Below are 25,839 nucleotides of genomic sequence, written 5' to 3'. Positions count from 1 at the left end.
CATAGGGTTCCAAATGTAGGAATATTTTGTTTCGACAATGCTTTTATCAATAGTTACTCCATTAGAATTTAATTTTTATGACACAAAATTACATCTATTAGATTCATATTATAAAATATTTGCTTGTGATTATACTTTTAAATCACATTAAAAATAAATAATATTTAATAGAACAATTGTTGGTTAAACTCTTTATCTTAAAAAGTATATCTTATATTTTGAATCAGAGAGACTGAAAAAGGACGGGGCGATGGATGATGGATCCATATGAGTTTGACAATTATGCATAAATAAATGCGTTAAATATTAGAATACTGAGAAGTCTAGAAAATACTGATGAATGATTTTTTTAAAAAAAAATCATACCGCTTAGAACCTTGAATTTTTTTTTGTTTTCTGAAAGGACCATAATTAAAAAAAAATCCAGTGCTAAACGGTTGGCTCACGAGGCCCTTCACAAGATAATAAATAAAGGGTGTAGCTATATTTATGGCGCCATATTTTTCACCAAAAAATAGTCGGCATGTATTTACATTGTAACTTCCTAAATTACATATGTAATTTTAATGTATTTATAATGTATAAATCTCGAAATTACATATGTAAATTCCAAAATTACATATGTAAATATTAAAATTACATATATAAATAGAGTGTAATTTTACATGTAGATAGCAAAGGTCGATCGGATAAATCACAGCAAGCAGCACAGGTGCATGTGTATGTAGTACGAACTAGTGCTTGCACGCACGATGGCAAATTAAACAGTCCTGCACGAATCTAAACGAAACTTTGAGGGCTAACAAACTGACTGTAATTAGAAACTTTGAGGGCTAACAAACTGACTGTAATTAGAGGGATGCAACATTACATGGACTCATGGAGAGGTAGCGCACGATAATCCGTATTTCATCAACTTTAGTAGTTCTATTATTACAGGACAGCTGTGATTACTCCAATCAATTGACGTATATACACCAAACGTTAATCCCTTTCAGGACTAAATTATTGATTGCACTACAACACTCTTTGCAAATTTAGTTCCTACGAGTTCGGACATTTGTTTCCAAATTTAGTTCCTACGAGTTCGGACATTTGGAAACAATTTAATGGACATGCTTTTTCTGTATTCTAATTCTACAGTATCCACATGAAAAAGTATGACTGTAAACTCACTCCTTGCGCTTCCAGATACTCAGCTTGCCATCAATGGGCGTGCAGTACATCCTTCTCACCTAAACAAATACACAAACTATATAGTTCTCCCTTTTGGCATCAAATTATATCCTTAGAATCTAAACAAAATGTAGCGAAGTAAACGGTGTTCACACCTATTTGTTATTCAATATAAAGCTATCCTTGAGGATATCAGCAGCTAATATTAGTAGCTCCACCATTTCCATGCCCGCAGAGCTGAGGGGGTCTTGTTTCTCTGACTTCGATGATTTAGGTGATTCAGATGGATCATAGAGAGCATCACTAGTAATAGCATCTGATGAATCCCCTAACCAGCTTACGGGGAGAGCTACACCAAGAGCTGTCTTCATAAGGTTTGCTTCGGTTATGAGACTGTTCAACGCTTCATACGTACTCTCTAAAGAGTGAGCCGATTTGACATCCTCAAAGGCCTGAAAAAAAAAAGATTATTACAGTCTGCAGGTAAAGTTTTTGCACCACATTATTGCTTAAGCTAGCAGTCTAGCACGGCAGCAGAAATAGTGTCTCATAAGCCGAATGAAATGCAAGTTCAGAAATAATATCTACTAACTAATGTTTATTTGTTGATCATAGGAAATCTTGCAACTGCAAAAATCCTCAACATTCAAGAATTAAAAGGATTGCATTTCAGAATTTCAGATCGAATGGAACCTTGCTTTCCCATCAAGCTTTTTTGATTCTTTTTGTCCCATTGAATATGCAAATATTGTTTGGAACAAATTACCCAAAGTTCATCCAAGTATCATGCATTGCCCACATATCTTTCCAACATTTTGCATCTTTCTAGTAAGCTGCATCTATCAGGGAAAAGAGTTTACCTTCATAAGCACAATATGCAGTCTATGCACTGACGAAGTGAGGTGTTCCATAGTGGCAACACTTTCCAAAAGAGCAGCATTTTCAGCTTTAACCCTGTAAGCAGCACCAAACAAAGCAGACAGCACAAGTCAACGGTTGAAGAGTGGCATACAAAAAATAAACATTTCTGTCAATGTTTCTCTTGAGTGATTTCCTTACTTTGAGTGGACTTACATCTACCTACCATTTTACTATTTTTGGACAGCAGGAGCAAGGAAAATATTATCAAACATTATACCTCCAAATAATATAATAAAAGGTTATCTAATGTTATTGTGCCTCCAAACATAATAGGAACAATGTTGAAAATATAGAGCACAAACCTTGCAAGATCCTCTGAGTGATGTTTCCTGACTGTATGAACGTTTTCATCAGAGCACTCATGCCCAATATTAGTGTTTTCTTTTTTTATCCAATGTCTTAGAGATGTTCTATTCATGATAGTTTTAAACATCCCTTGTCGATCATGTGCAGGAATGATTTTCATATTATCAACAGCCCCATGACCATCCTTTGGTGTTGAATTTCTGTATCAGCAAAAAGGATATCACAGTTATAAGAATTTGTACTATTATGGATCAACATCATGGGGTTAAGTACCAGTGACAAAAGAAGCACTGAAGCGGCTTACCCTTTCAACATCAGATATTCTTCTTTAAGTTTTGCTAATTCTACCAAGATTTTAACCTTTTCCTCTTTTACCTGTACACGACAGGTTAAAGTCATTATGACACATCATAAAATGCTAAACATTAGTTCCAGAGATGCTATCAAATAGAAGAATTTAAAACAGGACTGTCAAACATGAGCCTAATAATCATAACCAAAACTGCAACTTGCCTAAGGTCAACTTGCTACAATGTCCGTAAAAATAAATCTAGCCACAACTCACATAATTTGGTCAAACTCATACAAGTGAATTGTTGTACACTATGGCAAGCTTTGCCTTCTAATCAAGCTACCCTAAATAGGCCTTAATCCCCCCCTAAATTCAAGAAAACGATACAAAGTTTGCAGAAATAATGAGGTGAATACATAAAGATTGTAAATTAGTTTTCCAAATAAGTTATCAAATAATGGCATAGAGCAAAATGAATCACACTGTTAATCATGGAGGATCTCACCAACCAGCAGTATATTCAGTCTAGTTGTGAACATACTAATTTGGATATTTTCAAAAAGATATATCCCATAATCATATAATCTAGTTTTTTTTGAAAAAAAAAAAGAAGCATAAGGCCCAAATTCTCTTTTCCAACAAATAATGATTCTAGGAGTGAAGAATATACTTGTATAATCTTATGATACTGTCAAATAAAATTATCGCATATAAATTGCAATGTGTCCCTCCATGATTCAGAATTCTTCATTTTGTAAAGATTGTAACTAAAAAGGTAAGACCACATCAAAAGCATAGTGGTACTACTTGAGATAAGTTCTTCTGAAGTTCCTCGATGACAATTTGGTTTCTCTGCTTCTCCAATAGGTATCTTTCTTGTTCCTGTGAGAAGAGCATAAGTGCCTCCATCTGTACGTAATAGATATCAACATAACGTAAGGTTATTCAATCCAAAGAGCACTATCAGAACTATAAAAAAAATTGACAAAAGTTAACTCATATCACAATTCATGAGTGGGCACAGGAGAATCAAAAGAAAAGGAAAGCAATGGAAATGTACCTTCTCATGCAAAGCTTGCACAAGCACATCCGATTCACCAAATGTTGCACAATCAGAAGGAATGTCCCCCTTCAACACAAGCGATCACATAAATAACAATTACATATGAAGTGTTTTCTTAAGAAAAAGGTAAGGCACTGTACAACATAGGCATCCGAACCCAGATATCTTAGGGAAAGATGGTATTATGCATAGAAAATATGAATATTGGGTATTACACAGATGTATTTTTCAAATATGCCAACTATAATATATTAATGGTTTCTACTTTTTTCTATTTATGTTATAAAAGCTACCATCGAGGATTTACTTTGACCTTACTCAAGCGAGAAATTTCACTTGGTCACTTCGTTTCCAGAAAGAAAAATTATTGCTCATATGAAAAGCAAAGTACTTTCCCAACGGCAGAGGAATTCAGCAAGCAAATCAAAGTCTGTAAATTGAGTAGTTCCCTTGTTTTATTCAGCCAAAAGTGGTATAGCAAAGGAAAGCTCAAGACTGGTGTCAGGCAAGTCAAAGAATCTAGTACAAAGCCTACTTGTAGTATTTTTCTTTTTCCCTTTTTTTTTGAAAAGATACTTGTAGTCTTATTAGTCTGAAAGCCTTGTCTGCCTCCTTTGTATTTTCAGTACAGAACTGAATGAAGGACACCTGGACTTGGCTCAGTCACTAGACCAAGCAGAAGGTCAAGGATTAAACAGTTGCTTCACTGGTGTTTATGATTCCTACTTTTTTGGAATTAGATTAATGTACACTTGCAAACATAACTATGTTGACCTATTCAATACTTCAAAGGGAAGGCATTTTCATCCGAAGTTTCAGCTTATCTAACATTTTTCTTCAGCCTAAAGGAACAGTCCACCATGGTCCAAGCCAGCTTAATCATAGTTGACCAACCATGGATACATTATAAAATGACTTAGAGTTAAACTAGAATTTACCGTACAATTGGATGGCTGGATACTAAAATATGTTTGCATCTAGAATAACAAGAATTGCATGTTTGTTACTGAAAATACTTGTAATGCAGCAGATCTAATAAATATCTAATTAGTCTATATCGTTGCAATCTAGGCCCACCATGGTAAATGGCATACATTTTCTCTTATTTTTCCATTATGGCAGTGATTTCTAGATCTTGAGGGTGAACAGTGCCAACTTCTTTTAACCTTTTCCTTAATAGTACAATAGGCCAGTGGCGAATCCATGTGTTAGATATGGGATGATTTAACTTTGCATGTAAAATAAGGAAAAATTAAAGAAATGGCCCCACTAACATATGGAATAGCGATAATTGACCCCCAGTGTAAAATTTGACTCTTCCACTGTAATAGGTTGATTGATTTCAAATAATATCTCACCAAAGCAAAGGTCATATGGGTCTTTTGGCAATGTGTATACTTGACTGACGTCTTAGTTTGAAAATGCAAATCTTGAGCATCTGTTCTCCAGTTACAGCAATCATACTTATCCTTGGTAACATGAAGTATACAGTTTGAGTACTTCACACAGCTACTGGACATCACAACATACTAGTTCTATCTAAAAACACATCCCACTAGTTGTTAGTTCCCAACTTCCTATCACATTATTTTCTTGAATTAAGAAAGTAAAGAATTTGTTATGAACTAGATGGAGCAAAGCAATTTGGGATGAAAATAAAACAAGATGCAGTTTTGAATCCCCATGGCAACAAGAACCTTGCTGAAAAGTTGAAAAAGAAAATTTATGATAACTCTTTCAAGGACACATGAGCTATAAACCTTAAAGAATACAGCAACCAGTCAAGGTTGAGCTGTTCAAATGCAAACAATTCTGGCAAAACAAGGATTGGTGGAAAACCCCAACATAGAGCAATTTTCATAGAGTTTCTTTCTTTGGTCTCATTTTTTTAAATGCAACCCATCCAAGCGTCACATATTATTTATTGCAGGCCTAAGTCGAATTATCCTCAGTCTAATTATGCACCAATGGAGAACCTACACAACCAAAAATTCATGTTTCAATATGCTAATGTCATGGGTGCATCTTCAATCATCCATTTCAGTCTTATAGAAGTCACTACCATTCAGATGATGATGTGGCCATGAGCAGGCTGCAAAGGCTGCTAGAAAGCAACAGAAAGCCCGGGCAATGCAAAGGGTGACTACTAAGGATAACTCCTGGAAAAGAAAGAAACAAGAGGAAACCCATAGTTGAAAAGTTCTTATGTTATACCATAAGACATTATGCTAGTTAATGTATGCAGTGAAAATTTTTATCTTGTTATTTGATCATGCCCTGCTGTGAGCTTGTTACAGAGGACATATGAGAAGAGGGTGTAGAGCACACCAATCACCAACTCAATCATGTAAGCTGGAAAAGTTGCGTCCTGACAAAATCATGGACTAAGAGTCTAGCTAATTACTACTCCCTCCTTCCCAAATTGATCATCATATAAGTTTATGCACAAAGACCAAGAACAAAATAAATCACATCAATCAATACACCATAATGCATGCATCGATTAAAACCCTAGGCCAATTACACCCTAGCATGCACACATTCTCCCATACTGCATTAATTGTATTCTGATAAAATCCGTGTCCATGTAGTTATATGATGATCAATTTGAGAAATTTTGAATTCTATTACATGATGATCAATTTGGGAAGGAGGGAGTAATTAGCAATATGAACTATGTGAAAGCTCTACCTGTGTTATTCTACAGTGGCTCAAACAACAAATCAACAAATAGAAAAGCAAAATTAGAATAGGAAGGAGCCATCATATTAAAATCCGGCAAAAGTCCAAACAAGCGGAAAAGACTTTTTGTTGATGTGCCTTGACCAGAATTTTTTTCTTCAAAAAAATCAGTTCATGGAGAGAAGATATGACCATATTGTATTAGGTAATTTGCTGATTTGCAGAGAGTATGCTGCAACCTGTGAGCATATATCCAGATCATGGAAGAGGCTTACTATCAATAGAGACTTGGGATTGTGTACTGAACAAACCTTAGGGCTGATGCCAGGGCTGACATCTGTAGTAACATGTACATCTTTACAACTGCTGTCACAGCATTGCATCTCTCCAACAGGGTTTTCATTGATTTCAGGGTTGATACGAATTTTACTTAACTTATCTTGAATCTCATTAACAACAGTGCTCAACTGAGATGATTCTTCTTCCAATATTTTCATAATGTCATCCCTTTGTTGTATATGCAACTTTTGAAGAGTTGAAAGGCCATTTCTCATAAACTCATCATAGAGTGCCTGCATTCCAAAGTGTACTACACAAATTAAAGATGTCATGACAAAGAAATATAATCTCAGTTTTCATACCTGTCTTTTCTCTAATACTCGTGCATTTCTTTGCAAATGTTGCTCAATTTCAAGGCCCTAAACATCCAAAAACAAATACGTCAGCAAAGCCAAAAGATTACGCTTCTCCTACCATTTAAAAAAAAATCGTCTTACCATTCTTAGATTGTTTTGAAGCTTAGCTATTTTAGCTCTCAGTGAATCTTTCTCTTCTTCTAGAGATGCCTATAAAAAAGAATAGTTACTTAGCCAATGGGGCATGTTCTTACAAACTACTGCCTCTAATTCTGAATGTAAGTCATTTTAGACTTTGCATCCTTTGTCAAAGAACAAATTGAAAACTGTAGCATAATTTAACTTAACAAATTAGAAAAAGCAAAGTTGTTTAACACCACAATCATCAAGTATCCGAGTAGTATGTATACAAAGGGGGTTATATAAGAAAGCTTAAGATCAAAGCATAAATGCCTCTAAAAAGAGAAAAAAAGAGAGAGTATCAACATGGCCCTCATTTTTGCACTATTTTCACCATAGAATTGGAGCGTACGCCAGGATAAATGTCTCCTAAATAGTGGATATAGAATCAAACAATTCATAGATGTGTAATAACTCAATTTGAATTCAATTATTGAAATGGATAAAGGGCTTTAAGTTTACAATGTACTTCGAAGTTGAGGTTCCTCCATCTGAGCTGAAACTCCAATTATCAGCAGAATCGTCCAGAAGAACTGAACATTTTTCTTCAAGAGTAATGTTCACAGAGCATTCAGAGTCTCTACAACGAACATCATAAAATTTTTGAATAACCTGAAACAGAATCTAGCATTAATTCCACATTAACTAATGTATATTCATGTGTTACAAAGGATTTCCACATTAACTAAGACAGGATAGATCACATTTTAGGCCTGTTTGGTAGAGCTCCAACTCCTAAATTTAACTCTATGAATTGAGTCTGGAGTGAAGTTGTCGAGCTGCCTAAACCCAGCTCCACCTCTCTAGTTCATTTTGTGAGAGCGCTCCAACCAGCTCCACTACCATTTTAGGTGGAGCTGAAACTGTTTGGTGGGGCTCTAGCTCCAGGAGAGGTAGAGTTGGAGCTAAAGCCGTGCCAAACATACCCTTTATTATCGATTAAAATAAGAAGATTCTATTGCTCAATGGAGCACCCCAACTAAGGTGCACCATACCATAAAAATCCATTCGGAATGTAATGAATAATTAGGAACAAATTTGATAGCATAGAGTACTTCCATTCATCAGCCCACAAAATTTCAAACGTAAATTCGATCTACACATTGAGAAACAAAATACAACAAATTATGCTGAAAAGAAAGTGCTAAATAAAACATAAATTTGGTCACATGTCTGTCCTTTTCGTTTCTCAATGTGCGGATCAAATTTATATTTGAAATTTAGTGGAATAGTCAATTAAACCATACTCCATGCAACTAACTCTTTTGAGAATTTTAATGGATATTTGCATTTGTTTTGCTTAGTCTGAAGCACCCTAGTTAGGGAACCCCAGAGTACCAGAAATGATCTAGAATTTTAAAGAGTATATACCTTGGAGGTGTATGATAGTATAAATAACACCATAGATCAGAAAGAAATATGCTGTGAAGAATTTTATTTTATTTTCATTTTTTTAAAAGGGGAAGAATCTTATTTTCTACTCAGGAGTTGATCGTGATTATTTTTATAGTACAATACTATAATAGTCCTGCTTAAATCAATTTACACTATAAGGTTGGAAGAAGAAAAGGCATGAATACTTAAATCCTAGATTTAACATATTAAGGCGGGTGCTTGGTTGGTGGAATGATGTTGAAACTGTATGTGATGCTGGTTCGCCTGAATAGGTTGCTGCTGGATGACATTGACCAACTTCATTGTTTAGTTGGGTATATGGTGGCATAGATTTCTGCTTGGTTTTTAGGTTGGGTATATATCAGTTGTTCTCAAGGTTCTGAATATCGGTTTTGCCAGAAATCTCAGCACCCACACCCTGGATTAGCAGTCTTCTAGAACAAGGTTACTGCCAAGATTTTGGACGTAAGTTGTTGCACGAATTTCCTGATATATGATATTGGCACTACCGCACTAATGGACAAAATTACATACTTTCAAGGAAGATTGTGTCTGCTCTTTAAGCCTCATCAGCTCCATTTGTAAGGCATCGTTTGACCGTTTCTGATCATCAATTGATGATTGATATTCTCTTGTCCTGCCAATAAGTAATCATTACGATACATTGCACTCGTCAGAAACTTGTGCAGGCAAGTTTAGCATAATGAGAATAGCTTTTAAAACATCAAGTTAGCATTCCACTTACAATTGCTGAAATGTTTAAAAGACACAACAATGCAAAAATAAAATACATGAAATAATCCAACAATAAACTTTAGGGATTAACAAAAGCAGAGGGAAAAAGCACAAAGTGATAAACCATATGCTTAAAAAAAAGGCCATAGCAAAAATAGGGGAAGATTTAAGCAGCAGCCCTATAAAACTCCATTTTCCCTGCCAAAAATCTGTAGGTCTTGTACTCTCGTTCTTCTTAATGAAATAACTAAGATACAGAACCCATACTTTAACAAGACTAGCCATATACTTCTTCACACGCTTGAAATACATTTCAGTCCTTTAGATTGCTGCAGTCATAGCTAGTAATATTTTATTACCAAAAACTAATATATGCATGACAACTAATATACTGAAAAAGAAAAGAAACCAAAAAAATAGTAGTAGTTACTGGCGAGAGGTCATGATCTTAGAGCAAAATTGCTACCTATTAATTTCTGCACATTCTTGCTATCAAGTTACTGGCAGGAAAACATAGCAAAACTTCGCCATCCTATCAATTCCATCATCCAGTATGAAAACCAAACCTCTCTAGATCATTCCAATGGAGAAATACAAATAAATCTAGGGTACCTATCAAACAAATTGAATAGGAAATTATGGTACCTTTCCTCGAATTTGGCAAACTTTTGTAAAATTGCTTCTTCTCGCTCCTTTGCTTTCTCACACTATCAATTTCAACAGAAAAAATATGCACTTTGTAACAAAGAGCAAAAGTCACGTATGCAGTTATCAACTCTCCTGCTGCACAATTAGATTTGGCAGGTAAACTCAATAAAAAAAACCTTCATTAACGAATTGTCTCGTTCAGCAAATGCTTGAGCAACGCTGCTTTGGAAAAACCTTACTTGCTTCTCTAGTTCCTTGTTCTGCATTATTGTTTCCAAAAAGAATGTCACCTCAAAGATAAGCATGAATACATATGAAAAGAACTTAGAAAATTGGTGTATTTCCTTAAGTAACGAACACCAAGACCTTAAATATGTAAAAATTGACCGCAGGCTCATGTTTAATTGTCGCGCTGCAGGTTTTGAAGTAGAACTAGCATTGGATTTGAAGGTATGCTATATGAAGAAAAGAGTAATCCTTTATATTCCTCGGGTTATGCAAGGTTCCATTCGGATTTCTCTGATAATTTTGTCAGATTTAAGTTACTATAGTATGCATTAGTTGTGCCTTGTGACTAGAAGAAAATTTTCTCAGTTGAAGCTCAAGTTCATGACTCTTCACCCATTAAAATAACCAAACTGTTACTCACTATACTGCTTACTTGTGGATAATAGAGGACAAGCGCAAAATCTCATGCCACTGGAAATTTCTCATTGATACCAAAAAGCAACACATTCTAGAGAAAGCAGAACAGCCAGATGTATAAGTCAAAGTAAGATACCTTTGATAGCTCAGCCCCATGTAATTCAGCAAGCTGACTCTGAAATTTAAATTACAAAAGCATAAAAAGACAGAACAAAAGAAAAGAAAAGGACAGTATAGAGAGAAAGGAGGGGGGGGGGGGGTACGAAACACACTTTAATTCTATAAGCCTCAGCAAGCTCCTCTTGCAAATTTTGGTTCTCTCTTAAACATCCACCTAACTTCTTCTGAAGATTTTCAATATCCTGCTCCAAAGCAGCTGTCCTGAACAGTTAGAATAAACATATTGCTTTATTTATGCTACTGTTACTGTAAACAGCAGTGGAATATGAACAGAAGATATGGAAGAACCTCTGAGAAAGCATTCGAGTTGCAACAGAAACATATCCAGGACCAGCTTGTTGTTGCATGCATAATTGCTCAATATCTTTCCTAAGTTCATCTCGTTCTGTCAAACCAAGTATATATTATGTAACCCCGTAGTTCAGTACCACAATAAAACAGGATGAAACAAAGAACTATTTAATAAAGAAATCCACATGAGCAACTTTCTGAAAACAGATTTTAATGTTCCATTCACTCAACAAAGCTGCAGTATGATATATGATAGAATAACCAGTCATTTGTCATCGGAAATTCCACAAATCTCAAACTTTAAATATAAAAATACTTGTGATAATCAAATTTAAGGTATTGTGTGCATAATTCACGCAAGAAATACAGCCACCTGAAAATATACACAAATAAACAATGCAGCCATTTACAAATGGCACTAAAAATAGCACATAACTATCATCCACCGAAGAATGAGGACAAAACAGAACCACCATCAACTCCTAACTATAAGGAATAAAGATAAGCTTCTTGAGGGTCAAGTTATCCACTCCCTAAACTCTAGATTTTGCCTTCCACATGGCCGGCTATTTTAGATCTATCCTTCACCTACTACTGTTTCTACTTCAAGTCCTCACCATCCAACTTCATTTCAACAGATGTTTATCCACACATTATGATGTAAGGGTGTCTGGTTGTAAAAATTGTTAGCTTGATTCCTAGCATGCAGAATCTTTTCTCACGCGTGCATGCTGGGAATGTCACATTCCCTGTGATCAAATTCCCACAGTTAGGACATCAGGGAATGTTAAGATAACCATTGATCTCATTTTCCTATAATCAAACACACCCAAAGGATCATCAGGCAAGGGCAAAAGTGTGAGCAGACTGCTATGCGTATGCGTGGTTGAAACCAACCAAAACACTGGGGTGACTATGCATTGGTGGATTCTGGAAGATGGGGTGTTACAAAGGGTAAAATCATCTGTAGTGCACATGTATATATTTCGGCAAATGTGTTAAATGCAAACAATGTAGGGTAATATGCTTCAGTTGGTTACTATCCTCAGACAGAGACATGATCTAAGGCAGCAGCTCAAGTAGTCTTTTGCACTTTGTTTACTACCATTTTTGTTGCCTGCCGTATGTGTCAGGTACCTGGCAAGTGGCAAGTCAAAACAGATGGTGTAACTAGATGCAGCTACAGTCGTGTTCAGTTTAACTCACAGGGTGTGCTGAGAAGGCCAGGAACAGTGTTGGCCTTTATGTGCAGAGGAGAGTCGCTTCACTGCTGCACCATGGAGCAAGGGGCTCATATGGGATTGGTGAATGGGTGACACACAGGAGGGGAGAGAATCCATGCAGTTGTTACTTTCATGGTTTTGAAAAATGCCACTACTATTTAACTATTTGGAACCATATCATTACAATTTAACGGGTATTTGATATGTGCCACTGAACACCCCTTCGCTGCACTAAAAATTTCTAGTGGACCAAAATGCCCATGTCTTCTTCCTTCTTTCCCTTCTCTTTCCACTCCTGACATCTCTCTCTAGATCTGGTTCCTGGTGCTTCTCCGGTTAAGAAGCCCAGCAACACGACAAGGTACGCAGAGGCGGAGCCGTGGAGGCTCACACAGGCCCAGGTGCAAGCGGAGCTGGTGCCCACGCTGTCAAGCTGGGCCACAGGGAGCAGCAACGCTGGAGTAGGTGACAACATTGTGCACCAACATCTGGCCAGGCAGGACTGGAGGGATCCTTGCTTTCGTGAGCATTTTCACAAACAGTTGGCGTGCAGCAGAACTGTGAACAGATTGATTGAAAGAATAGAGAAGGTGCCAAGATGGCGTAGTGGGAGATGGGTTCCTCGTCAGTGGTGAGAGGAGGCTTCCTCATTTGGTGCGCGGCTACCACAGCCACCGATGGTTTGGTACATGATGGTGTGGTGGGAGATGGTTTCCATCGGCGGCGGTCCGCAGCTGCATGGCCACAGGCCCGCAAGGAGGCACGAGGGGAGCGTCGAGCGAGTCTTCGGCTTCCGTCGGTCATCTTTGGCACGGGGCTGCCTCCGGCCTCGCTACCAATACCTGGGAAACCATCTCCGTCGGTCGAGCCCACGGTGAGCGTTCTCCTCACCTCTCCACCTTGACTACTGCTTGGGGCTAACGTCTCCTGTGCCAACTGCCAAGTCGCTGCCCCAGGGAAGAGATAGGGACGAAGAAAGGCTCCTGCGTCGTCCGAATCTAGCTCCATCGATGGGAAAAGATGAACAGGGGAGAAGGGGTGCAGGAGGAACACATGGGTAATTTGGTCCAAAAAATTTTCTGAGTACAATGAAAGGGTATGTAGTAGCACATCTCAAATACATGTTAAATTGTAATGGCATGGTTCTAAATAGTTAAATAGTAGTGGCATTTTTCAGAACCATAAAAGTAATAATGGCATAGATCCAATTAACGCTTTTCTCTAAGGGTGCCTGTAGAATAGTCTTACTCGCTAAAACCTAATATAAATTATATTAATGTGAACTTTTTTCATTGGAACAAAATTACTCATCAGCTTCATATGACCAATCTAGGTATGGCACATATTCTTGCCAAAGTTTAAATAGTATAACTTCGTAATTCCAGGATAATATTTATTTTTTATTCTACAGATTAAAATCTGTATTCTTCAAACGTTTAACTACTGAAACCTAACAGAAAATAAGTTAAAACAGAATGCATATAAAAAAGCAACCCCAGCAGACTACTATCTGCCAGATGTCCTTAGTTTAATTTTTTTTAGTGGTTAATAGTTACACCGTGCTACAAGTTAGGCTCTATGAATGAACTACTTGAGCAGAGAAAGAACTTTAGAGAGTTTATCTGATGAGAAGCTGAGAACTACATGGAAAAATTAATTGATTAATGAATGAGAATCTTGTATGTTGTGAGTACCTCGCTGGAGTTCTTCAACTCGACGAGATAATACTTCAACTAGGTCTGTTTTCTCATCCAAATCTGCAGAGGGAAAAAAAGAGGGGGAGGGGGGGAATAAGACCAATGTTCCTGAAATCCTGAATCAACAAATGCAATCGATATCCAATTGTTCATAGATATTAATACCATGTGTGTTAAGACCTGAGTGAGAAAAAGATCAAATAAGAAAGCCCATACTTGGACCATTACCCACTTTTGCAATCAGGTTCAACAAGAGAACTGGTCAATCTGGCATAACAATGCTCAGATGCATAGCATTGGCCAACAGTACCATAGGAGAGGTTTTTATGAGTAAATACAAATTGACTTGTCAGGACAAGACTCCACGAAGTGCTAGAAGCGAGGTAGCTAGAAATTGTAGGTTCCGAGTCATGCATGACTCAAAAATCAACATTGGTAATACGATATTTAGAACAACAATCAGATAATCAGGATGGAGAGAGAACGGTCACTAGCTGACCAGGAACACTAGAATACCATGGGAAGGCGATACAAAACTGGTACCCAGAAGTTTTAACTGGTTATAAAATATAAACATAGCAGTAAGGAAATCTTTAAATCGTTCACCACTGTATCAGGTAATCAAGATTTCAAGTTATACCAATAATCATTACAATAGAAGCACATCGGCAAGTGCTGAATCACCTAGAAATCTAGCAGTAAAGGAAGCTTCATTTTGGTATAACAGAGAATTCAAGTATATGAATGTCAAATAGGAAATCACCATATTGGAGCCCTTCAACCCGACGGATAAATACTTCCAAAGCATGCTGCTTTTCATCTCTTTCTGTTTAAGAAATATAAAGAAGCTAATTATATGCAAGCAATTGCATTAGAACATAACAAAACATTAACAGTGGGGCAAGTCATAAAACAAAATACAAGCACTGCGCATCAAATAAGTAGAAAATACAATTAATTTGCATATTTATGTTTAATTTTCACACTAACTCTTTACATATTTTTTGCATTCACTGGTGTAACAGGAACCTGGAGTTAGATGTTGGGAAGGAAGGGAAACATTGGAAAGGAAAGGGTAGAATATGAAGTGACAGAAAACTGCAAAAAGGTAACGATGAGAAACAGAATGCAAGACAACTATTCATTTACACAAATGGTTTGTAGAAATGTAGAGATAAGAAGCAATTACATTTTCTACAAATGATCCCCTATGTCCCCCGACCAGCTACGTTTTCTACCCTGGGATTTCATCACTGCATGTACACATCAGGCATGTTTGGCTGGTGATCTCATTAGCATGGGCACGTCCCGCTATGAGGAATGCCTCAAGAATTCAAGATCGACTCAGTTCAAACTTCACAGTAGTTTTTTTTTCTGAAAAAGCATGCACATTGAATTGCCTGGTCTGTTATGAGGACAAGATAACACTTTGAGATGTTTGCAAGGCTAAGGAAAACAAACAGGACCATCAACAAAAGATGTCATTCACAAATACTAATACAAGTGCCTCTTGAAAAAGGAAGCCTCAGTGTTGAAGCACAAATATTACCTAGAATTTTCTTCAAATTTATGAACTACTATATGCAAGAGGCATGTCCAGATGATATATTTAATTATCCCTGCCATGGGTCATGTTAGGCTCCATAGTTTTCATTGCTCACTGCATAGTTCAGTAGTTCACATATCTACCACCAATACTCCATACACTATTAAGTAATATGGCACATGCTCTCCATAGTTTTAATTGCTCACTGCATAGTTCGGTAGTTCACATATATACCACCAGTACTCCATCCACTACTAAGTAGCATATCCTCCTTAATGAAATAAAATGCAGCACTCCTGCATTTTTGAGAAAAAAAAAACTTCCTACATTCAGCACCAACATTTGCAGCAGAACTCCTCAACTATAATAAGAAGCAAGGTTGCAAACAGCACATGCAACAGAACTCTCGAGGGGTAATATTGAGGAAAATAAACTTAACCCTCCTCTCCAAATTAACAATCATCTACCATTTTCCGTTCTGAATTCCAATTCTCTCCCTGACTGACTATTAATCAATTACAGAACGGCTACCAAATTCCTGATAAAGTACCAGCACATCACATAATAGTCTCAACAAAATATTCCCCTTTGAAAAAACAAAATTGGATCCACCGCATAAAGTGTTCCGCCATCCATAACAACCATCAAGAAAAAAGCATGAAGATACTGACACTACCATATAAGCTGAGGAAAGCAGCTTGTATAGTGAATGTGGCAACTAATATTATCAGGTAAGGATATTACCACGTTGTAGATCTTCAACCCGACAGAGTAGTGAGGACTTATCCACGCCACTTGCCTCTTCAGCCATTTGTTACTCCTCCTGAAGATGGTGGTTAATTAACTAAGAATGATTTGAGAAGTTGCTTTTCGGAAACTTGATTGTTTTAGCTCGCTGTAAGGTTGTTCTGAGTTACGAACTGGCCAAAATAACCCTAAGACAAATCATAGCTTGTGCAGAGAAGAAGAACTGCAGATTAAATGCCACGGTTGCACGGTTCTACATACAATACAAGGTGTCTTCACAAGTCACAACTCATTGTAAGATGAATCTGTATATCGTCTGTTATTGAAGATTTGTTGGAAAGCTCAAAATTCAGAAGCGCTATACACAAATTACATTGGAGAGAGGTGACGACTGACTCCAAATGTTGCAGAAATGACCATTTCGTAGGATGAAATCAACAACCTAAGTAGAGACATGTATCGAATTTTCAGAAATTTGGTTAATACACATGACATGAGCATAACCTCCCCCCGAAGTAATCCCGTAAGACAAAATTGCTGCCTACCAAATCTCACCAATCAACAACTAAAAACAGTAAAATTAATGATAAATAGAAGTAAAGTCGGCAACACACATGAATCAATCAGGTAATTAACTTCGAGTCCAGAAGGTGAGAACAGAACTAGTGCAGGGCCCCTGACCTAGAAGGATGCGAGGGGGACGCTTGGTGACGGATACTGGGCCGGAGCAACGAGGGAGGGTGGTACCGGCAGCCGTCGTCGGGGGGACGGGGCCTGGCGCGGGGGGGGGGGGGGGGGGGGGGGACGACGCCGGCGGAGGAGACGACGGCCGCCGTGGGGGAGGCAGAGGGCTCTGCGCCGGGCGTGTCGCGTGGGTCGCGCCTCGGTTGGGGTTGGGGATCGAACGGTGACACGGTACTAGGCAGAAGGGATGAAAACAGATCGAATACGGTCGGAAACTAGCTATATCATATTTATTTTTATTTTTTTTCTCGGAATCGAAATCGGAATTGGAAACCCGAATACGAAAACGGAATCAAATATTATCGAATGCAGATACAGAGTGAATACGAATCGAAACGAATACGGTAACGAATAATTATCAAAATATCGACACCCCTCAAAATAAGTTTCTTAAATCGAGGAAGAAATATAGCCATTAGTTTTCAAAAACAAAACGTCAGTATTTTCAAATTTTATCTCTATTTATAAGGGCAAGGGGAGATAGAAAATGTTATGTTTACTTTTCATACAATTTATGTTATCATGAAATTAAATAAATTAATGTGTATCACTGAAATTTTCGCAGACGCATTGAAATTTTTGAAAATTGGTTGAATATTTTAAATTTTGGGTTGAACATTTCAATTGAAAGTTTTTAAAAATTCGAGTGATTATTTTTCAGAATTGAATTTTTTTCATTTGTTTGTACGTGGACCACTTAAGGACCCACATGGAAAAATCAATTTTTCCATACGGGTAACTTAAGAAGCCGTATGCAAAAATAAATTTGAAAATTTGAGACTAGTTTATCTCACTCATATGAACTCCAAATTAGATGATTCTTTTTTCTAAATGTTTCTAAAATCATACTCTATCATATTATTGTGTTATTACTGCTATTATTTTGGTCATTTTTTCTTGTGACTTTGTTTTATCAACTAAAAATTTGAATTTCAAAACTTCAAATAATATTTTGAAGCTGTAATTAATTTCAGCTGAAAAAGTCATCAACATAAAAGTTGTAGAGCTCATCAAGACATACAACTTTTATTTTGACTATTTCTTCATCCGATAAAGTGATAGTAACATTGTTCACAAAGTTTACATATCTCTCTTATATAGTTTATAGAACCAGATGAGACAGATGTAAATTTTGTAAACAATATTACTATCACTTTGTCGGATGAAGAAACGACCAAAATAAAAGTTATAGATCTTGATGAGTTATACAACTTCGTTGTTGATGACTTTTTCAATTGAAATCATTTAGTATTTTAAAATATTGTTTGAAGTTGTCATATTTTGAAATTCAAATTCAAACGGTTCAAACAAAATCATATTGAAAAATGTCCAAAACAAAAGTTGTAGATGTTGATGTGTTATACAACTTTGTTGTTGACAACATTTTCATTTGAAATCAGTTACTACCCGGAAAATTATTTGAATTTCTTATATTTTTAAATTCAAATTTTATATGGTTTAATCAAACTCGGATGGAGAAATGACCAAAATAAAAATGGTAGATCTCAATAAATTATACAACTTTGTTTTTGACAACTTTTTCTTACGAGTTGATTTTAATGCCTTAAAATTCATTTTAAAGAGCCACATATAAAAAAAATTGATTTTTACATTGAAAAAAAATCCACCTTTTTTTACCCCAACCTTATCTACTCTTCTCTTGACCCTTCCTCTCCTCTCTCTTTCTCAGTTTCTACTCTCTCTCTCTCTCTCTATCTCTCACTTCCTCATCCACAGCGGCGCCGGGCGGGGTGGGCGGCCGCAGCGGCGCGGATCTGGCGCCGGCCACGCGGCGGCCGGCGGTGGGCGGGCACGGCCGGCTAGGGTTCCAGTTTTTTTTTCTAAAAAATATTCCCGAATATCCAATGAAAAATCCCGGATAGTTTCTGACCGTTTTCCGATTCCGTTGGATATCACCCTTACTGTATTCGTTTTCATATCCGAGAAAAAAATCCGAATTCGTTTCCGAATCCAAGAAATTCCGGATAGTTCCGATCGAATTTTTCTGAATCCGAAAATTGGTCCGGATGGACGGAAACTATCCGAACCAGTTTCATCCCTACTAGGTAGGGCCGGATATCGAGCCGTTTCAGCTCGGCTCGGCTCGATCCTCGTTACGATCCTAAGGACATCCACAATCTGGGACACATCTAGACGTAGGGAAACTCCTATCACAATGAAAGATACCCCTAGAAGCCCAACGAGTGTCCCTAACCCAAAAGCCCACGTAGGTATTTTACTATACTATCCCTCTCTTCTTCTCTCTCCCCCTCATTTACTCCCATCTCTCTCGTCCTTGCCATCTCTCCCTTTCTCGTCTCCCTCTCTCCCGTTCTCCCGTCGCTGCCCGTCCTCGCCTCTCCCTCTCGCTGCTCAGCCGCTTGCCATCGCCGGCAGCTGCGAGGGCCACCTCCCTCCACCACCGTCACCTCTCCCTCTCGCTGCGAGGCCGCTCCCACCGCCGCCGCCCGCTGCCGCGCGGTGGCCGACGGAGGGCCGCGCGCGGGACGCACTGGTCGACGGCGAGCGGCGCGAGGGACGGGGGTGGCCGACAGCGTCGTCACCGTCCGCCTCCTCCGCCTCACCGGTCTCCTCTACCTCGCGCCATCCGCCTCCCCGATCTCCTCCTCCTCGCGCCGTCGCCGGTCGGGGGCGGCAGATCCGGCGCCCTAGCGGGCGGATCTGTCCCCCCCCCTAGCCAGATCGGGGAGGAGATGGTGGCGGTTGTCGCCGTCGCCTCCGACTCCTCCCCACTGCTAGCGACAAGACCGAGGGTGGAAGGGGAAATTTGTGGAGCGGGAGCCGTGTCCACGAGCCACGCCCTCCTCCAACACGTAGCCCCGAGCGGTGTCTCTAGAAAAGCAGCCGAGGCGCGCGTTCCTCTGCTAGGGGTCACGCCTCTCTCATAATGGATGACCCGGCGACGGAAAGCAGGCGTCGTTTGCAAGGGCACGGGTTGAGGGTACCGATTATGGATGGCCTAATGAGCTAGTACTCCATAGAAGTTTAGCTCGGTCGGCTCGTTGGATAGCTCGAGCTGGCTCGTTTAGCTCGTGAGCCAGTGACTAAAAAATACAACTGCAGGCAAATTGGTGAATCAATAAGACAAATCAACAAAAACAACTACAAGTTCCATCCATGCATACATATTTCAAGCTTTCAGCACAAAGCAGCACCACTTCTGCAAGCACAAGGGCACACACAACCAGTCCAACCTTTGTTCCATTGCATTAGCTGACGACATAAGGACGATGTCATATTATTAGGTGTTTGCTTCGGGATTCCAAGCTTGTTGGTGTTGAAAGCACTTCGTCTTTCTCCTCCATGGTGCACACAGGCCTGCGGCAGGTGGCAGGATGTGCAGGTGACAAGTGGCGTGGTTAGCTGGCGGCAAGGGGCGAAGGGAGGCTAGAGATGGCGTCGCCGCGTCCGCTGGACTGCGTGAAAAGGGGATCGAGAGAGAGAGAGAGAGATTGATTGATTGATTCGAGAGTTTGAGATGGTAGATGGATAGGGTTTTGGAGGTTTATATTTGGGCCTTATGGGCCGCAAGTTGGGAGAAAGATTATATTTGTAGGCCTGTAGACTACTGAGGTGTGTCACGATGTGTGCTGTGTAGTAAGGTGCTTATGGGCTACCCTAACACGCTAAGCTCACAAGCAGCTCACGAGTCAGAGCTGGCTCGTTATCTCTAACGAGCTAAAATGCTAGCTCAGCTCGTTAGAAAAATACAACGAGCCGAGTTAAGCTGAGCAGAGTTAGTCACGAGCCGAGTGAACTAACGAGTCATGAGTTTTTCGTCCACCCCTAGTACTAGGGTGACGGGTGACCATACGTCTAGACCTGCCCAGTTGTCGGCGCCACGTGGTCGTGGCTACAACTGCAAGCCTGCAACATTGCGTGATTGTATCACAAGTCGGCTCATTTAGGTCACACCCCCAGTATGCCATATGTGCTACACCACCCACGAGTGAGCCACTCATTCCCACAAAAAAAAGGTTCATTTGCATCCCCCATCCAATGTTCGAGTTTGAATGGTTTCCCACAACTATAAAACCCGGTACAGTATAATAAAACTTGATATAGCGCATCCCTCATGTTGCAAAACAAGCGAAAATGAGGTCCATTGGCTGTTTGGATGATGTTTTTGTCCTATATGTCATGTTAACTTTGTCCACTCGAGATGATGTGTCGCCTACGTGACAATTGTATAAAAGCAGGGGCGGAGGTTCATGTTAAAGGGGGGACCCAGGAACCCGGTTAAGAAAATCTTTTAGCATTAGTTTATCTATTTTCATCATATATGCACCCTCCTCAGTGCAAACTTAAGCACCCACACCAGCTTAAATTTGGTCCAAAAGAGAGTAAAGCAAGCATGTGGCACCCCTCTCCATTTCACTCGCTTCCAAATGTCAGTAAAGGTAAATATTTCACTCGCTTCCTCTCTAGAGCTCCTCGCCATGATAGGCATTGGACAACAATGGTGGTGGCCTCCTCGGTGTTAACAGCGGCATGCGCTCGCTGGAGCTAGGAACGAACTCGCCGAAGCCCAGTAGCTGCACCACAACACGTGGCTATTTCCATGGCGGAGTCCAACCGGTGGTGGCTTCATACAACAAGGAGAGGAAAAGGGAGAGGACATCGAGAAGGGGACGAGGCGGGGCTCAACAATGTGGTTCATCGGTGTGCACTACTCCATCACCAGCACCAGACCCCTAGCTCGCCTTTGCCACGCCCACACCAGTCCTAGCGTTGGACCCCTCTCCGTCCTCCCACTGCCAAGTGCTCATGGAGACCACAAAGGATGCGACGCCATCTCGCTGAGCAGCAGTCGCCCCAGCAGCAAGAGGAGCCTCTCCACCACCGATGGCCTTTGGCTAATGTAGGTCCAATCACCGTCGTTCTCATCAATTGGCTCCTCTCATCAGTACAAAGGGAGGAGACAGAGATAGAGATCTCGCTCCTAGATCCATGAGACAGTGGTGGTCTTTGTTGCGGGAGGAGGCCGAGACTATAGCATGTGGTGGGACAAGGAGGAGGAGGACCTGGCGGACCCGATCCGAAACAACAATAATGAGGTGACACAAGGGAGCTTTGACCGGAGCCTAGCAGTGATGTTAATCTTGTCCTTTGTCAGGCAAGAGCTCCTGTAATCCTGCCTACTAGGCTAAGGCTGAGGCTGAGTGGCTCAGCGGTGACAGGGGAGCACCGGGGAGCAGCGGCGGGAGGCGTTGCTTCACCACCTCACCTTCAATCTAGAGCAGAACTTCACCACCACCGATGTTGAGGCACACGTGTCGTGCTCAACCACGTCAAGAAGCACCGTCTCCAATGTCATTCTCTTTGTCCATCGCATGTGGATGCCTCGTCAGTCAAAACCGCTATCCAAACTGCCTTAGGACTACATTTGCACTAGTCTTGAAAGATGAGGTATGTGTTGTATCAGTTTTGCGCTTGAGGAACATGACCAAAACTATACTGATTATCTAGATTTTGTATTGAAGTCATGACACTTTATTTACGGAATCACTCTACTACGAAGTGCAGTGGCAGACACACCCATTGGACAGGGCGGGTCGGCCGACCCAGCTACAGTCCGTGTCGCCCCCACACCCCCAAACATCATTTCAGTCATATTTCTAACACATTAGTTATCAGTCTACTATTGAATAATCAGATAAATCAAGTATTTTAAGTAGGAACAAAAACATTTATGAAAATTTATGTATAAGTAGTATCATTTTGACTGTTTCTGATTTTGGCCATACATAAAATTTGATTTTCTTTCTATTTCTTTAGTGTATAATACAGTCTACAGTTGTGGGGATACCCGGTTTGAGTATAGTATCCCGAAACCACCCGCGACCGTCTAGGATTTCGATCGCGCATAGATTGATATACAGAACAGCTTTCGATACATATACCCAAGTTTTTACAGAAATTATTACATAAAAGATAACTAAGACAGGTTTTAGGGGCCGACCGGCCAAACACACTCCCTACAAACAAAAGACCCAAACACAAAATAGGATAAAAACACCACAGGCAACGCTTGAGAGCAGATCGACCTAGAACAAGAACTCGTCTGCACCATAGAATTCTTCCCCTTCCTGCGCCTCCTCAGGGAAGAACTGATCGTCTGAACCACATTTTATGTAAGAGGTGAGTACCGAGGTACCTAACAAGCCACATTCATAATAATACAAATAGAATATATGCAAGGCGTACAAAGAATATAGTTCATCAAGGAGGTTGCATAACAAGCCTATTATAAATAGTGTTTCCCTACTTTATCAAACATTTTATTCGCAAACAATTGTAAATCATCATTTTAAAACGGTAGCAATATTAATCACCATTTATTCTCATCTTCATCATATTCCATATTTTAATTTAAAATCTACTCATACCATGATAAATAGGAATCACCCAATGACATAGCTTCTTAACCGGAAGCACGGCACATTCGAATGATTTAAGACTCATCTCTGCAGAGACTGCCCAGCTTTACCCACATGATGTCAATAGTTTGCAAGGCTGAGGACAACATAGCCGTTCGAGAGTCCCACTTACTACTAGTTACTGCCCAGTGGGATATTGATCCGTCCTAGCAGTCAGGCACTTGCTGGGCCTAAGCAAGGCTAGACGGTCGCTGCTTTCACGGGTTCCACCGTTGTGGATCATGTCAACCTGGCCGAAGCCCCTTCCACATGTCCACCCCAGACCTGCTCATAGAGCCACCCTACAGTCTTTCATACAGTGGGACAATGTACTAGGCTAAGTCTAATTACTCAGTCCTGTGGATGGGCGCAAATTACATCATTTTCCATGGCATAAGGGGGTAGTCCTTATATCCGGGGAAAGCCACTGAAACTAGCACAGGCCCGTGCATACTTTAAGTGTAAATATACACTTTCCACAAAATAATTATAACAACATGCACGGCCTCACACACCACAACATCCATCTTCACCCGGAATTAAACTTCCATATCACTCCAGGCGAGTGACTCATATCAAATAACACATTTTATATCACCCGATACGCCACCACGTGACGACGGGTAAACCATGTATATGAGTATAGATATTTGGTGGTCTTATCCACTAGAATATTATTGTGAAGTATATAAATCTACACCTAGGTTATCAAAGGACGTGATATAGCAATCCATGGATTTGGCCAATAATAACAATATAACAATGGGTAATAATTAAACTAACAAGTTTATTAAAAAATAATTCATACGCAAAATAATTTTATAAATACTCAATGCATAAAATAACTAAGTGGTTCTCTACTAGGTTTCAATATGATCAAAGATTGGTACTGTGGCTTGCCTCGTGGAACGTGGCCTTCGGAAGCTTCAACGTAGCCTTCTTGGTCCACTTTAGTTCCTACGAGTCCAGTGGGATCTTCAACGCGATCTAACGTACGCACAAGAAGAAACGACCAAATAAGCCTATAAGAAAAATACTATAAATAAAAATTAAAATAAATGGTGAAGGTTGGAGCCAGAACTGTGGAAAGATGCACTAGAAGTTCTATGGTTTCAAATAACAAAATATCACTGTAAAGCAGGGGTTTATGGTGTATACAAGAATGGACATGATGCAGAGGTTTGGGTACTGGAAACCGGAAGAAATTGTGTCTAGAGGTGGCCGAACCAAAGGTGAACCGAAGGCAAAATTATTGAACCATTAAACAGAGCCTTAGCCAGATTTGTTTAGCTCTGTTTCCTGTCTTATGGTTGGATTCAACCATGATGGCACAGTACCACGTACTACTGTTCATCTTCTTCAGTGAGACGAACCTAGGGGCAAGGGAATAGAGAACAGGGAAAAAGTAGGAAGGTGGATGCTAGGCTGTGGTGGGTGATAGGTAAGGACATCATGAGCAAAACACGTTCTCAAGGGTCGCGAACTCGATGCTGTTGTTAGTTTTCAGAGACGACACCCACACCGGCCGGAACAGGAGTTCCAGATCTGGAGCTATGGTGACACCGGGCATGGAAGTGGCAGCTCTGGTGGTGAACGCGGGCGGGTGAGCGCGTCAAAACGCGTTCCCGGATGAGAAGGTTCCATTTTTGTGGTTAGTTGATAAAGAGGACATTCTGGACGTGTTGGCCACGGTGATGGCTATGACAGCCCATGGGAGCTTCGGAAAAGCTCGATACAAAAGCGGAAAAAGAGGGAAAATAGAGAAAGAAGCCTCACCGATGAGCGGAAAAGTTGATGGTGTGCTGTTGTGGCAGAAAAAGGGCCGGCGACGGTGGATTTGGCCAGTGACCTTGGCAGCAGTTTGGAGAGGTTTGAGGGCAGGGATGAGCTTGAGTGCTCGGTGTTTCCAGAGAAAGAAGAAGAAGGAGAAAAAGGAAGGGAGAATAGCCTCTCGCTAAGATTCGCGCAACGGCTATCGGAGATCGGCGCGTGGCTGGTATAAGGCGGCACGGGCGAGCGTGTGCGAGCACGGGAAAGGCACGAGGCGGCACGCGTGTAGCGCGAGCGGCCCTGAGCGGCGTCGGCCTGCAGCGGCTCGGCTGGAGCCGGCCTACCTAGGCTGGGCCAGGACATGGGCTAGAACAGCCCAACACAGAGAGTGACCAGGGAAAAGGAAATCCGGAATATGGGCTGGATTGCAAGGAACTCGGCCCGAGAAGAAACACAGTGTTCTATTTGAATTTTTGGAGAGATTTTTGTATGGAATTTTGATAGGATATTTTTGAATAGGAAT

The 25,839-nt window shown here is 40.1% G+C and overlaps 1 protein-coding gene across 11 annotated transcripts; it reads right to left on the bottom strand.

Moving 5' to 3' along the window:
* Positions 1-888: 888 nt before the first annotated feature.
* On the bottom strand, positions 889-25,448 carry LOC9269925 (uncharacterized). 11 transcript variants are annotated; one of them, XM_026024388.2, is made up of 22 exons: positions 25,323-25,448; positions 16,360-16,438; positions 15,822-15,911; positions 14,833-14,895; positions 14,067-14,129; positions 11,147-11,243; positions 10,951-11,054; positions 10,815-10,853; positions 10,210-10,293; positions 10,031-10,092; positions 9,185-9,287; positions 7,718-7,867; positions 7,217-7,285; positions 7,082-7,138; positions 6,752-7,012; positions 3,756-3,824; positions 3,503-3,604; positions 2,708-2,778; positions 2,400-2,603; positions 2,037-2,130; positions 1,332-1,628; positions 889-1,235 (listed from the first exon to the last, which is right to left on the bottom strand). In XM_026024388.2, the coding sequence occupies exons 6-21, from the start codon at positions 11,235-11,237 to the stop codon at positions 1,332-1,334; spliced, it is 1,857 nt and encodes a 618-aa protein (XP_025880173.1). In that variant the 5' UTR covers positions 11,238-11,243; positions 14,067-14,129; positions 14,833-14,895; positions 15,822-15,911; positions 16,360-16,438; positions 25,323-25,448; the 3' UTR covers positions 889-1,235. The 11 variants fall into 11 exon arrangements, with proteins under 11 accessions (XP_025880173.1, XP_066165072.1, XP_066165073.1 ...); XM_066308975.1 differs by lacking the exons at positions 15,822-15,911; positions 25,323-25,448 and adding exons at positions 16,736-16,804; positions 17,044-17,271 and having other exon boundaries at positions 10,951-11,059; XM_066308976.1 differs by lacking the exons at positions 15,822-15,911; positions 25,323-25,448 and adding exons at positions 16,736-16,804; positions 17,044-17,271 and having other exon boundaries at positions 10,951-11,059; positions 16,363-16,438.
* Positions 25,449-25,839: the final 391 nt, after the last annotated feature.

Source organism: Oryza sativa, chromosome 3, assembly GCF_034140825.1.
Source record: "Oryza sativa Japonica Group chromosome 3, ASM3414082v1".
In the NCBI taxonomy this organism is placed as follows: Eukaryota; Viridiplantae; Streptophyta; class Magnoliopsida; order Poales; family Poaceae; genus Oryza; species Oryza sativa.
This window is presented reverse-complemented; position numbering and strand designations above follow the sequence as displayed.

What these genes read in the sequence shown, in the direction of transcription:
- LOC9269925 (XM_015775393.3), bottom strand. Translation starts at nt 16,426, where the DNA reads ATGGCTGAAGAGGCAAGTGGCGTGGATAAGTCCTCACTACTCTGTCGG. An exon ending in TTCAAAACAATCTAAGAATG is followed by an intron (nt 7,139 to 7,216) that starts GTAAGACGATTT and finishes TTGGATGTTTAG; the next exon opens with GGCCTTGAAATTGAGCAACA. An exon ending in TGCATATTGTGCTTATGAAG is followed by an intron (nt 1,629 to 2,036) that starts GTAAACTCTTTT and finishes TTTTTTTTTCAG; the next exon opens with GCCTTTGAGGATGTCAAATC.